This window comes from Mus caroli, unplaced genomic scaffold (assembly GCF_978045245.1).
Source record: "Mus caroli unplaced genomic scaffold, Mus_caroli_1 scaffold_3, whole genome shotgun sequence".
Taxonomy (NCBI): Eukaryota; Metazoa; Chordata; class Mammalia; order Rodentia; family Muridae; genus Mus; species Mus caroli.
This window is the reverse complement of record NW_028227258.1, coordinates 66,739,072-66,752,500: the sequence shown is the minus strand read 5'-3', so window position 1 is coordinate 66,752,500 and position 13,429 is coordinate 66,739,072. Positions and strand designations below refer to the sequence as shown.

General features: G+C 49.8%; 2 protein-coding genes across 2 annotated transcripts in view; both read left to right on the top strand.

Annotated features, from left to right (window-relative positions):
* Positions 1-3,515, top strand: part of Rorc (RAR related orphan receptor C) — a 27,489-nt gene extending 23,974 nt beyond the window's left edge. Inside the window, exon 11 of the mRNA XM_021157617.3 lies at positions 2,076-3,515. Coding sequence (XP_021013276.1) covers positions 2,076-2,237 — 162 coding nt within the window. The 3' untranslated portion in view covers positions 2,238-3,515. The remainder of the gene's footprint in view (positions 1-2,075) is intronic.
* A 126-nt stretch (positions 3,516-3,641) lies between these two features.
* Positions 3,642-9,179, top strand: Lingo4 (leucine rich repeat and Ig domain containing 4). The gene is made up of 2 exons (XM_021157616.3): positions 3,642-4,368; positions 6,726-9,179. Exons 1-2 carry the CDS (start codon positions 4,304-4,306, stop codon positions 8,515-8,517), a joined length of 1,857 nt encoding a protein of 618 aa, XP_021013275.1. The 5' UTR covers positions 3,642-4,303; the 3' UTR covers positions 8,518-9,179.
* Positions 9,180-13,429: the final 4,250 nt, after the last annotated feature.

Here is a 13,429-nt window from a genome sequence, read left to right as displayed (position 1 = left end):
ATCCATCTATGTAACATTTTGCTCAGGCCCTTGTTATTCACAGTCATCAAACGAGTCCTGAGATACAGAAATCACTTCAAACAGTCTCTCCCTGAGGAATGTAAACTTTAATCTACAACAAAATGGATTTAAAGAGGCTCCGGGAAAGCAGTTGGAATACAAATGTGGTTGGATCCACTTTGGTGCCTTTTGTTCTGTTTTTTGAGGCAGTTTCATGAAGCCAAAGGTAGCCTTAAATTCATGATCCTCCTGCCTCCAGCTCCTAAGTGTTGAGATCACAGCCATGTACCACTTTGCCCAGCAGGATCCACTTTCAAAATATATCACGTGTCCCATGATGTGCCCCCCCCATCCAGCTATCAGCCACATATTGGACTATTCTACTCCTAACTCCGTTTCCCACCCCATCTTTGTCTGCCACGTCAGAGCCGCACAGCACTTGCTCAGTAACCGCCCTGGTCATTTTAAGGAGACCAGCCATCACCTGCCTCTTTTGATCTCCAGCCTCCTATTTTAGCCAAAATTCAACTCCAGAGTCCATGTTACAGTCAAATGGACCACCCTGCCTTCCTCCTCACCTGACATTGCACCACCCTTTGACTCTCCTACTCTGACCACAGTATTTTTTCACCGGTCCCATCTCTCTGGGGCCTCTTATACCTACTATTGTCTCCTGTCATATTCTCTTCCCTGTTTCCAAGTATTTTCTCCAGGCCTTCATTCAAGAGAGGTTTTCCTTAAACAGTTACCCCACTGGAGAAGGACCCCATCCCTTATCCTGCTTTAGTATCAGATACAATCATATGCTGCTTACTAACAGGAATATGTTCTAAAAAATGCTTACCCATAGCTTCACATGGTGGGGTACAACTGGATATACTTAATACAAACAAACACAGCTGTACTGTCATCAATACTCCCTTAGCCTTATGGGACCACTGAAGTTTGAGGTTCATAATTCCCCCGAAAAGTTGTTAGGCAGCACGTAACTGTGTTTGTGACTCCCTGGCTGCTGTGCACATTTAATAAAAGCACATCTTTTTATTCACCGATGTTACACCAGGGCTCATGACAGTGCCTCGTCTAGAGTTATGGAGTTTCTCAACAAATATCTTTTGAATGAATAAAAGAAACTATTGTAGTAACCCAGGCAAACTCAAAGTACTAAAACACAAAAGGATAATAAATTCAAGAGGCGTAAGGGACTCACTTTGCTGCTTACTTTTCTGATTGTTACTTTTTCTAGAGAACTAAGCTAAGAAAGGGAGATGTCAAGAACGAGTGTTTTTTTAGTCTCAGTTCATTATGCTGTACATTGTGTAGGAAAGATGGTGCCTGGGGTCTTTCTCCCTGCCTCTGTCCCCTGGGCTTCTGCACTTTTCTTAGAGGTTTACCTGCCTTTGGCTGGAGGCTTACTATACTGACTTACTACCTGCGGAGTTGGGCGCCTTCCTAGAAACTCTGTTTAGTTAAAACAAGCAGGTGATGAACATGAATTCAGCATGCATGCCAGGGACAGGAGATGCATCGTGGCAAAAAGACAGATGGACTTTATCTAAGTACATGTGGGGCAGGAAGGCAGACAGACTGGATCCTTTTTTCTACGGTGTGGCAAATGCTACACAAAAGGAAGCCAACGGGGCTTTTGCCCAGCAAGGGATGGGGATGATATTCTCAGAGGAGCTAACACTTGAATTAGCAAAATAAGACTTAGCAGAGCCTCATCCTCCAGATGAAGAAACAACATGAACCAAGGCAAAGGGCCATGGGAGCAAACGCAATTCATTCTGGGGTAGGCAGATGCCATCATTCAAGCATGTCCTTGCTCCAAGCACAGTCCTGAAGGTACAGAAATGACCATCAGAATTGAACCTAGGAAAAGCTCACCTGTCTCATGTCCGTTCTAACTTACCTGAGGTTTCCAGATATGCATACATCTAACAAATGGGATTGGCTGCTCAAGTTGGGTCAAGGGTCGGGGAGGCATCAAGAAGGGTCATCCTAGCTCAGTAACAGTGAGATGTGTTTGCTCTGTTAAGCACCGAAGTACTCATTCCCTCCTAACCTATCCCTAGCTGCCACCCAAAGGGAAACTCCGGAGCCTGTGCAGCCAACATGTGGAAAAGCTGCAGATCTTCCAGCACCTCCACCCCATCGTGGTCCAAGCCGCCTTCCCTCCACTCTATAAGGAACTCTTCAGCACTGATGTCGAATCCCCCGAGGGGCTGTCAAAGTGATCTGGAGGACGGACAACTTTGCATTTCCTCCTGCCCTCTGACCCATCTCCCTGGACTCCCTTCACCCAGCCTTTCCCTTTCTGCACTCTATGAAGGGTGGTATCCCTAGGAGTAAGCAAATCCTAACACTGATTTTCTGCCCCTAGGCTTGCCTTGTAGGACAACAGCAGCAAGTGATGGAGAAAAGGCTTGTTATGCTTGATTTCCCATAAGTTCCACCCTGGCTTCTGGAAGCTGTGGGGTAGATGGGATAGAGATAGGATGACCAAGTCAAAACAAAAAACAAACAAACAAACAAACAAACAGACTGACAAACAGCAGGGATAAATCCAGGTACCTGGGATAAGGAGAACTCAAATCTAGGCTTGAAAGCTACTAACAGCCCTTTCAATACCTCATTGTATTTCCCCGTGGGTTCCTCCTGGGGGGACATGGATCTAGCTCAGAGACTGGTGGCAAGCCCCCAGAAGGACCTGTATATAATAAGAATATAGATTCCTGAGATTTTTCTGCCTTTCTTCTTCCTAGTTAAGAAATGTTGTTGGCCCCCCTCTACCTGTTTTCTGGGACCTAAAATGCCTGGATGTGTAAAGAATGAGGGTGGGGTGGAGATAAGGGCCCAAGATAACTGTTTTATGGGAGTTGGGTATGAAGAAAGACATCACTGGCAAAATTAGAATGGAGACCTCTTTGTACACTTTAAAAGTCAGATTCGTTAGCAGTCTAATCAGAAACACACATCCACACAGGTAGAGCACACAGCGAGCGGCTCTGCCCCCAGTGACACCATTCTGTAGACTTTTCCTCTGGCACACAATCTCTTCCTTGAGGTTGCAGCTCTGAGAAGCCCGAGGTTCTAATTCATACAGGACACCAGAATCCACCCCAGCTCCGGCTGTCCTCTGTCCCTAAGAGAAGCAGAGGACCGGATACTAACCAGCTGGAAAACCCAAGGACCAGCACCCGGGAAGATGCCCTTGACTTCAGTCTCTACGCTCTCTAAGAGGAAGGAAGGCAGTGCCATCCCCTGCTCTGTACCTGTGTGCTGCTGACTCCACATGATGGAGAGACTAGGAACAGGACAGGGACCTGTTTCTCCTCCATAATCTTGCTCAAAATTTCTCTCAGTTTTGTAAAGCTGCAGACTCTCCTAGGAGGTATAAGCAGCAGATGAGAGGGAGGGAGGTTTTTTTTTTTCCTCTCAGAGGAAGGGTTTAGCCAAGTAAACATAAATCCCAAATTGTGCCATTCTTTATAAAACGATTTCAAAGGCTGGAAGTGTATTGTGCCTGTGTGCTTGTACAAGGGTGCAGGGCACACATGTCAGATGTTGGGAGACTTGAATGTGACTGCCTAGGATACATGCTTGCCCTGCAGTTTTGTTTCTGTGTCAAGCCAGCAATTCATCTGTTTTATAAGAATTTTAGCGCCCCCCCACACACACCCAAGATTCTCCCTCAGCTAAGCAATCCACCAGGGAGACTGGTGCTCAGATACCCGACACAATGGCAAGCTAAACTGAAGGAAGATATTCTAGACTAAGAACTTCCAACAAATGATACCCACAGGCCCGTTTAGATTTAGAAATTGCACAGAATTGCCCTGCATCTAAAAGACTAGAGGCCGTGGAAGCGCTGTCCCGGGAGCTCTCTAGCTCCCCAGGAGGAACCAGGATGTCAAAACTCTCTCAAGCTTCCCAGGCTGTCTCCGTAGCAGACCCTGCCCCAGCCCTGGGTCCCCCTCTTCAGTTCCTCCCCCATTTGATTCGTCATCCCGTAGTGGCGCTTGCTGCAGCCCTCCCTGGTTGCTTTATTTATTTATTTTGCACCAACAGGGTTGCTGCAGACTCATTCTGGTTTAAAAAGAGAGAAGAGGAGGGAAAAAAAAAAAAAAAGAAAAGAAAATGCTTCCTGGCTCTTTTCTCTCCTTTGGTCTTGGCAGCGCGACCGCAGTAGCAGCGGCAGCAACAGCAGTCTTGCCAGCCGGCTGATGCGGCAGGCTGCCGGGCAGTGGGGAGTGGGGACTCAGACACACAGGGAAGGTGGAGAGGCCAAGGTGCAGCTCGGATGGGACAGACCCCAGCCCTGGAGAGATGCAGCGCCCAACTTGATGCCACCCCCCAGCTTCTCCGGTAAGTGCCCCTGCCCCTCTGTGGGCAAGTCTCAGCTGCCCTTTCCCATGGCACTCTCAAAGACAAGGCCATGTTAAATAGCCTACAGGAAAGAGAGCTTCCCCTCTACCCTAGCGTCACATTCATCCTGTGATTGGAAAACTAAAATGTCCCAGGTACCCCTGGTAAGGAGAGTCCAAGGAGCCCACCCCCCTCCTTCTTTAGCCTCTAGAAAGCTGCCCTCCTAATCTGTGTGGATACTCCAAAAATCTCTCTCCTAAGTGCCTCTTCACCATGCAGGTCCCCATGCCTCAATCTGGCGTGCTTTAAAGTGGATATGTGTTTGTATGAGTCTACGGCTGTCACATAGACAAGAAAGCTCCATCTCCCTGAGGGGGCAGTGCCCCAGAATCTAGACCCCAGGAGAAGAGAAAGAGTTTTGTAACATCCATCTATCTCTTCTTGCAAAGTGACCAGAGGCCAGTCCTGTAGTCATAGAGGATAACAAAGGAAGACTGATTAAATTAGCCACCTTATAAATAAAAGATGTTGACCCTAAGTCCCCCAGCCACTGGGCTAGCAGACTTTGGGGACAAAGAGAAAACTGGTGTAAGCAGGAGAAAGGGCGCTGCTGGCACACATGCCTCACTGCACTTTTGCTGAATGCAGAGCGAAGTGATGAACAGGAAGTGCAGCAACAGTGATGAAGGGCTAGCTGTCAGGTGGACAGGAGAGGGAGAGGAGAGGCTGGGAACTCTTAGTACCACACCAATGCCCATTAGGCCCTGAAAGGGATAGGAGAGAAGACAGCTGCTGCTGCCCCTTGCTACTCTTTCCCCTCCCCAAGTGACCCCACAACAGTGTCCTGCATCCTTTCTGCTCTTTCCTCTGCGTCCATACTGAGGACTGAACTTGGTATCTTTCTTTAGTTTCCCAACTGCTTTAGTCCTCTGAAGTGGCTGGAGGAGAGTCTCCAGAATGATTCTCCTGGAGTGTAGGAAGGAAAGGGGAGCTGCAGCTCCTCCTGTATTCTACATGCGAGAAAATAGGACAAGCAGCAGAAAGCAAACTCCACAGAGCCCAGAAAACCTGAAGCCTCAAAGTCCAGAGGTGCAGGACTGCAGCCAGGGAAACACGGCAAGCAGGCCGCCTCCAGGAGTGTCAGCTTGCTCCTGCTCCTAACCCTCTGTCATCTCAATCTAATATTTCTCCTCTCCTGTGGTCCCTATTGCATTAGCAAGGCAAGCAGAGGCACTCAAGACTAAAGATGCCTCCATCTCTATCACCATGTCCAGCCTCCGACAGTTATCATGGTCATCATCTCCTGATGCTGCCCAGGCTTCTGGTGCTCACTTTATACTGATGGGTGCTGTGCTTGTATCCGGGTGCCCACTGTGCTACCCAGTGGCTCCCTTCCTCCCACCCAAGGCATCAGGTCATGTGCTGTTTCTCCCCCTTTATCCATGCCTCCTTGGCTCACAAGCCATTTCTTGTGTCTTCTCAGGCAGCTCGGGTGGAAAGGGGTGTAAGCTCTCCCTCAGAAGCACATACTAACTAGAATCAAAACACCATTAAGGAAGGATGTAAGAGAAGCTCAAGGCTGAGGACCCCATGAAATATTTGAGTACCCTTTAGATATCTTCCACATCTCAACCCCATCTATAAGGGAAGAGTTGCTGTCCTTGGGGCTCTGGTAAAGGATTCCCCATCCCATCCTCCAGTGCCCCTGCACTCTGTTCCATGAATAATATACAGCCAGGCTTACCATCCACACAAACATTTTGGGGACACCAAATTGGCTACTCTGGGCCTTGGGCCAGGCAGAAAGAGGGCAGAGACTAGAGCAGAGCTGAAGCCTGCATGTTTCCTAGCTTCTGATGATTTGGTCAAACTAAGGACCTTTTCCCAGTCAGCACAGGGTCAGAAGCTCTCTCAAGTCTGGATGGGATCTCCCTGATCCTTGGGTAAAGTTGTAGGCACAACATATGGGAGAATAAGAATGGGGTAAGAGGGACATAGCAGAGTTTGTAGAAAGCAGATGTCAGGGAGATGGGTCCTGAGGAATTCCTGGTCTCATAAATACAGGGGAAAGCTCCTTACAGGGAGATGCAGGGTTCTTTCCCCACTACTCAGTCCCTTAAACTTTCCACCACAGAAATCAGCTTGACTAGGGATCATGAACAGGAAGTACTTGGCCAGTTTTCTATGGCTGCAAAGGAGAGATTTCCCCATTAAGGTACATCAAGTTTCCCTGGTTGTGTGCCACACTTACTGGCAAGATCCACCTTTCCTCCCCTTTAAGGAGGTTCGGTGCAGTGCAGGGTCACCCCCATCTGAAGCCACTTTTCAAAAAAAGACCATGTCATCATCTATTCCAGGCCTCAGGGGATGGACGCAGCCACTGCTCCAAAGCAAGCCTGGCTCCCATGGTCCCCACTCCTTTTCCTGCTCCTCCTGCCTGGAGGGAGCATCAGTAGCTGCCCCACTGTGTGTGACTGCACCTCCCAGACCCGGGCAGTACTCTGTGCCCACAGGCGACTGGACACTATTCCTGGAGGGCTTCCACTGGACACAGAACTCCTGGATTTGAGTGGGAACCGCCTGTGGGGGCTTCAGCGTGGCATGCTCTCCCGACTGGCCCAGCTCCAAGAACTGGACCTCAGCTACAACCAGCTCTCCACCCTTGAGCCTGGGGCTTTCCATGGCCTACAAAGTCTACTCACCCTGAGGCTGCAGGGCAATCGACTGAGAATTGTGGGTCCTGGGATATTCTCAGGCCTGACTGCCCTCACACTGCTGGACCTCCGCCTCAATCAGATTGTCCTCTTTCTAGATGGAGCCTTTAGTGAGCTAGGTAGTCTCCAGCAGCTGGAGGTAGGAGATAACCACCTGGTGTTTGTGGCTCCGGGGGCTTTTGCAGGGCTGGCCAAGTTAAGTACCATCACTCTGGAACGTTGCAACCTCAGCACAGTGCCTGGCCTAGCCCTTGCCCAGCTCCCAGCACTAGTAGCCCTTAGGCTTCGAGAACTGGATATTGAGAGGCTACCAGCTGGGGCACTTCGAGGGCTAGGGCAGCTAAAGGAGCTGGAGATCCACCACTGGCCATCTCTGGAGGCCCTGGATCCAGGGAGCCTGGTTGGCCTCAACCTGAGCAGCCTGGCCATCACCCGCTGCAATCTGAGCTCAGTACCCTTCCAAGCACTGCACCACTTGAGCTTCCTCCGGATCTTGGATCTATCTCAGAATCCTATCTCAGCCATCCCAGCCCGAAGGCTCAGCCCCCTGGTACGGCTCCAGGAGCTCAGGCTGTCAGGAGCCTGCCTCACCTCCATCGCTGCCCATGCCTTCCACGGCTTGACTGCCTTCCACTTGCTGGATGTAGCAGACAATGCTCTTCAGACTCTAGAGGAAACAGCCTTCCCTTCTCCAGACAAACTGGTCACCCTGAGGCTGTCTGGTAACCCCCTCACCTGTGATTGCCGCCTCCTCTGGCTGCTCCGCCTCCGCCGCCGCCTGGACTTCGGCACATCCCCCCCTGCTTGTGCTGGCCCCCAGCATGTCCAAGGGAAGAGCCTAAGGGAGTTTTCAGACATTCTGCCTCCAGGCCACTTCACTTGCAAACCAGCCCTGATCCGAAAGTCGGGGCCTCGATGGGTCATTGCAGAGGAGGGCGGGCATGCTGTTTTCTCCTGCTCTGGAGATGGGGACCCAGCCCCCACTGTTTCCTGGATGAGACCACAGGGAGCTTGGCTAGGAAGGGTTGGGAGAGTAAGGGTACTAGAGGATGGTACGCTGGAGATCCGCTCGGTACAGCTGCGGGACAGGGGGGCCTATGTCTGTGTAGTCAGTAATGTCGCTGGGAATGACTCTCTGAGAACCTGGCTGGAAGTTATCCAAGTTGAGCCACCAAATGGCACTCTGTCTGACCCCAACATCACTCTGCCAGGGATCCCGGGGCCCTTTTCTCTGGACAGCAGGGGTGTGGCCATGGTGCTAGCAGTGGGTTTCCTCCCCTTCCTCACCTCAGTGACCCTCTGCTTTGGTCTGATTGCTCTTTGGAGTAAGGGCAAGGGCCGGGTCAAGCACCACATGACTTTTGATTTTGTGGCACCTCGGCCCTCGGGGGACAAGAACTCTGGGGGTAATCGGGTCACTGCCAAGTTATTCTGACTTTTCCACCCATGCTGAAGACCACCCAAGTCCACTTCAGAAGCCAAAGGGAGAGGTAGGACTAAGGTCTCTTGAACCACAGCTTCATGCCAAGCAGCACAGCCTTCCCACACCTGTCGCCTGTATTATGATTGCTGCTCTAGTCTGAGCATGGCATCACTGCATCTTCTCTGAGGGCCCCAGGGAACTGCAGACACAGACCTCATCGCCAGCACATCCCCTGATCCCAGGCACCCACTCACACAAGGCAGGAAAGCTGACAAGGCTCCAGTCTGCTCTCCATGTCTGTATATCCTCTAATAGCCAGAACCAGGTGCCAAACACAACCACGAGATTGTTTTAGGAGTGGAGCTGGGAAGCACCTCCAGCTTTTTAAAAAGTCTGCTCCAAGGCAGGCAGGCAGGCAGGCAGGCTCCCGTTCTTTTCTGCTACCCGATACCCAATCCAGCCAGTGCCCTTAGCTACAGGAAGGGATTCCAGCCAAGGATTCCAGTGGATGCAGGGGAGTGTGGCCTCTGCCTGCAGGAGCCTCCACCACCTTCCTGACTGTCACAAGCCACTGCAGTGGCAGCAGAAGGAAACATGATCTCTGGAACTTCATTTACTTCCACCTACTTCTTCCCATTTTAGCCATTGGTCATCTAGCCTCCACCTCACAGGTGAGGAGGTCCAGGAGCCTGCAGATGTCAGCACTTCTCATCCCCTTGGTCTGCATCCTTTCCCCTTTCCTCTCCTCTGTTGAGACAAAGAAGGCAAGATGCTGCCATCTTTGGAGGGATTCCCTACACAGAACTCTCCTATTTCACGTTGTCTGCGGTTCCCAGTGTTGTGTATCCCCGGCATGCTTGGCAAAGGGAAAGCCAGAGGGGAACTCCTAGGGGGGAAAAAAAGGCTAACAAACACAAGAATGCACAGCTGCCAGCCAGGATGAGCAGCTCCTCCGCCAGCCACAGTGAGAAGTGGGAGGGAGAGGGCAGCAGCTGCCTGGGTGCTTCACACCAGCCTCAGCTCCAAAGTCTGGATGTAGTGTGGTCCCAGTGGGAAGTTGTCCCTGGATAGATGTCACCTTACAGAGCAAGTGGAGTGTGAGAGAGAATTGCTGACTAGTGTGCGTCTAACAGAGGACAGAGCAGAGATGCAAACACAGAAATGCTGGGTGCTCAGAGTGACAGCATCACCAGCAGGGCGGGGTGGGGGGAGGAAGGGGGACAGCAAGGACAGGAAGAGGGGCTGACAGGTGGAGACTCAGGCAGCCACAGGGAGTCTTTTTCCTTTGACTGCAGCATCCACCCAGTGTCCTTAGTTTCCCTCTTCCTTGCTGAGTCCCTGCCCACCTCACACCAAAACATATGCCACCATGAGCTTTCTAGTGGCTGCCCTGCCATTGTCCTTGCTCTGAGGAGATTCCGCTCACTGCAGTGAGTCCTAGCTCAGTCTGCCCCTCACAGGTGAAAGCAGCTGGCTTCACTGAGCCAGCAAAACTGGATGTGAGAGGACATGAGCGCTTGGGAGGGCCAGAAGTGGGTGTAAGGATTATGGAGTTTATAGGGTAAGACTGGAGAAAAGGACGTTCTTGAGACATAGGCAATGCTAAGACCCCAAGCTCCTCGGTGTCCTCACAGTCCAAAGAGCCATCTAGCAACCTCCTCTCCCTCCTCTTCCACCAACAGCGTATTAGGCTGGGACCTGGAGGATACCTGTGAGTTGTTTCCCACTACCACTATTCTAAGATTTATTTTTATTTTATGTATATGTCTGAACAACTGCATGTATGTATGTACACCATGTGTGTTCTTGGTGCCCACAGAGGCCAGAAGAGAACATTGGATACCTGGAACTGGCATTTCAGATGGCTGTAAGCCAACATATGAGTGCTGGTAACTAACCCCAGGTCTTCTACAAAAGCAGCAAGCGCTCTGAAACACTGAACCATCTCTCCAGTCTCCCTCCCAACCTCCACTCCCCCTTTTTAAGACAAGTTCTCATTGTTTGGTCTGGAACATGATATGCAGGCCAGATTGACTTTAAACTCCCAGAGGCCTGCCTCTGCCTCGAAAGTACTGGTATTCAAGGCATGTGGCACCAAGCACATCCCACCTCCACCCCACTCCATATTCTTGCATAGCTTTCTGAGGACACCATGGAGAAGTGAGACCCATCCATTTAAGGTTACCGTGTTGAGCACTTCACCAGCTTTTCTGGTAATCTGCCAGTCAGTCCTTTACCTGACCAGCCTGGAAAGGTAACTTAGCTCAGTTGTGATTGCATAGGTGTGTTTGTGCGTGCGTGCGTGCGTGTGCGTGTGCACGTGCATGTGTGTGTGTAATCCTCACATTAACCCTAAAGGTAAATTAGATTGAGTTGCTCAAGTGCACAGAGCTGGTTAATAAGGAAGCTATACTTAAAAACTCAGAGGTGACTGACCCCAGATCTACCATTTCTGCTCTACTACAGGATCATTGTTTTGCTCTTGTAACAGACTCTCCAAGCCTCTCAGTTGTGTGGCATGGGGCTGTGAGAAAAGTGACATTTCTATCCTACCCACCCCACTGTTACGGGGGTCTGGGTCCAGCTGTTGATTCTGACCTTTCTCCTGTGACTGATGTACCTAACGCAGGAAGCTGCTTTTACTTTCTTCTCCCTCTCTTCTCTTAGAGGTCTGTCTGCCCCCAAGGGCTGTAGAGAGCAGCAGAAATTCTAGGCATTAGACAAACGGAAAGGGAACGCCCGATTCTCTCAGAAGAGAATTTTATCATAATTAAAACATGGGTACTTCGGGGGTTCTAACTTCAGAAACCTCTGAGGTTAAAGGACTTCCAGTATGGTAGAACAACCAGAACCATCTGGATCCACTCACTCTGGCCAGCTTTTGTCTACCCCTGCTGGAAAGGACCTTCTTGAAACCATTCAACCACCACCACCACCACCACCACCACCACCACTCCCTCCCCTTCCTTCCGTTTTGGAAGAGCATCAGAGTCCATAGGCTGAGAGAACTATAGACCTAAAGCCCTCTGGGACCATTTCAGCACTCTTCCATACTGGTCCCTGACCGATTGTTTCTTCTAATTTCTGATTTCTGGTTTTCCTTTGCTGTGCTGGATTCTATTCAAGGATGAAAGCCCTGCAAAGCAACACCCTCGCCTTAGAATCACAGGCTTCTCTTGAGACCATCTAGTACAAGCTTTGATGGTAAATGTGTCCCATTATCCAGTCACTCCAAAGCAAACACAGACCCCATGGAGTGCAAGTTAAGGCCTTGGGTCTTGGAAACCTGTTTGCAGAGGTAAAGCTGAGATGAGGTCTCAAGCTGCCTTTGCTCCCCAGTGTCCATTAAAAACAAGGATAAAGGCATTACAGTGTAACAGAGATGCTACAATAGGTGCTACGATGGTCCCTGTCCCCTTCCTCTATCCGTTGTTATCTCTCAGGGACAAGTGGAGACATCTTGGTGGGACTCCTGCTCTAAAGAGGAACATGAGGATAACTCAGGCTAGAGAATATCTCAGCATAACTCACAAGTCCTGCTCCTCTAAACTTCTAGGTAAAGGAAACCAAGTAAGAACCCTTAAAGCAATAGTGCTCAACCTGTGGGTTGTGACCCCTTGGGGCCCAAATGATCTTTTCACAGGAGTTGCCTAAGACCATTTTAAAAAGCCCTGATATTTACATTAAAATTAATAACCTTAGCAAAATTACAGTTAAGTAACAACAAAAATAATTTGATGGTTGGAGTCAGCATGTCATGAGGCACTATACTGCAGGATCACAGCATCAGGAAGGTTGAGAACCTCTGCCTTAAAGGGTGGCGGTGGAGGGTGAGAATCTCTCTCCTGGGACCCCTGGTCAAGCTGTAAAGACAGGATAGCAGCACCAGCGTAAATGACAAGAGTCGATGACTGGTTTCTAGTGGAAATTTGATTGCTAGGGGAGGAGACTGTAACTTCTGGGTGGAGTGGGCAAAGGAGAGGTAAATGTTGCTTTTAAAGGCTTGCTTACACCACACAGTAGCAGTTGAAAGGATCACTCACCTATGGCTTGGGAAGAAAACATGGGGCCAGGCTGCCTTTGTATGAGATCCTCATGCTGTCTAAAGTCGGCTTTTTTTTTTCAATTATTGTTATATGCATCTCTGTGTGGGCGCATGCATGGGAGTGCAGTTGCCCACAAGGGCCAGAGGCGTTGGATCCCTCCTGAAGCCGGAGTTACCTGCGGTTGTGAGCCTCGTGCACAACAGTATGCACTCTTAACTGATAAGCTAGCTCCCATCCTCTAAAGCCCACTTTCTGCTTTGGGTTACTGAGTAGAAACTCCTGTCCATTGACTCCTTTAGGCAGTGTAGACTTTAACTCATCTCACGTACAGCCTCCTGAAGCCCGATCAGAAGCCTTCCAAGGAAAGACCTTTAGGAGCTGGAAATGAAAGAAATCACACTCTATCCAATCCAGCATCCCACAACTTCAATCCTGCTTTGGGCTCCTGAAGGAAATAAGACGAAAAATACTAAATTCATAGGGACTTAGGAGTGAGTTTGGAGCCATTTCACTTATTCTTGCTGCTCCTTGATATTATTAGTAATAATACCTGGATTTTCATTATCCTGATGAAGGAATCCCTCCAGGACTGGTGAGATAACTCATGAGGTAAAGTGATATGACCTGAGTTCAGTCCTCATGACCCACATGGTGGGAGGAGAGAACCAACTCCCACAAGTTGTCCTCTTAACACTCACCAGAGCAAGAGCATAACCACACACACACTCATGCACACACATTGATACATACACACATACACTCATGCACACACACACACTCATGCACACACATAGATACACACACACATACACTCATGCACACACATAGATACACACATGCATACACATAGATACACACACATACACACTCATGCACAC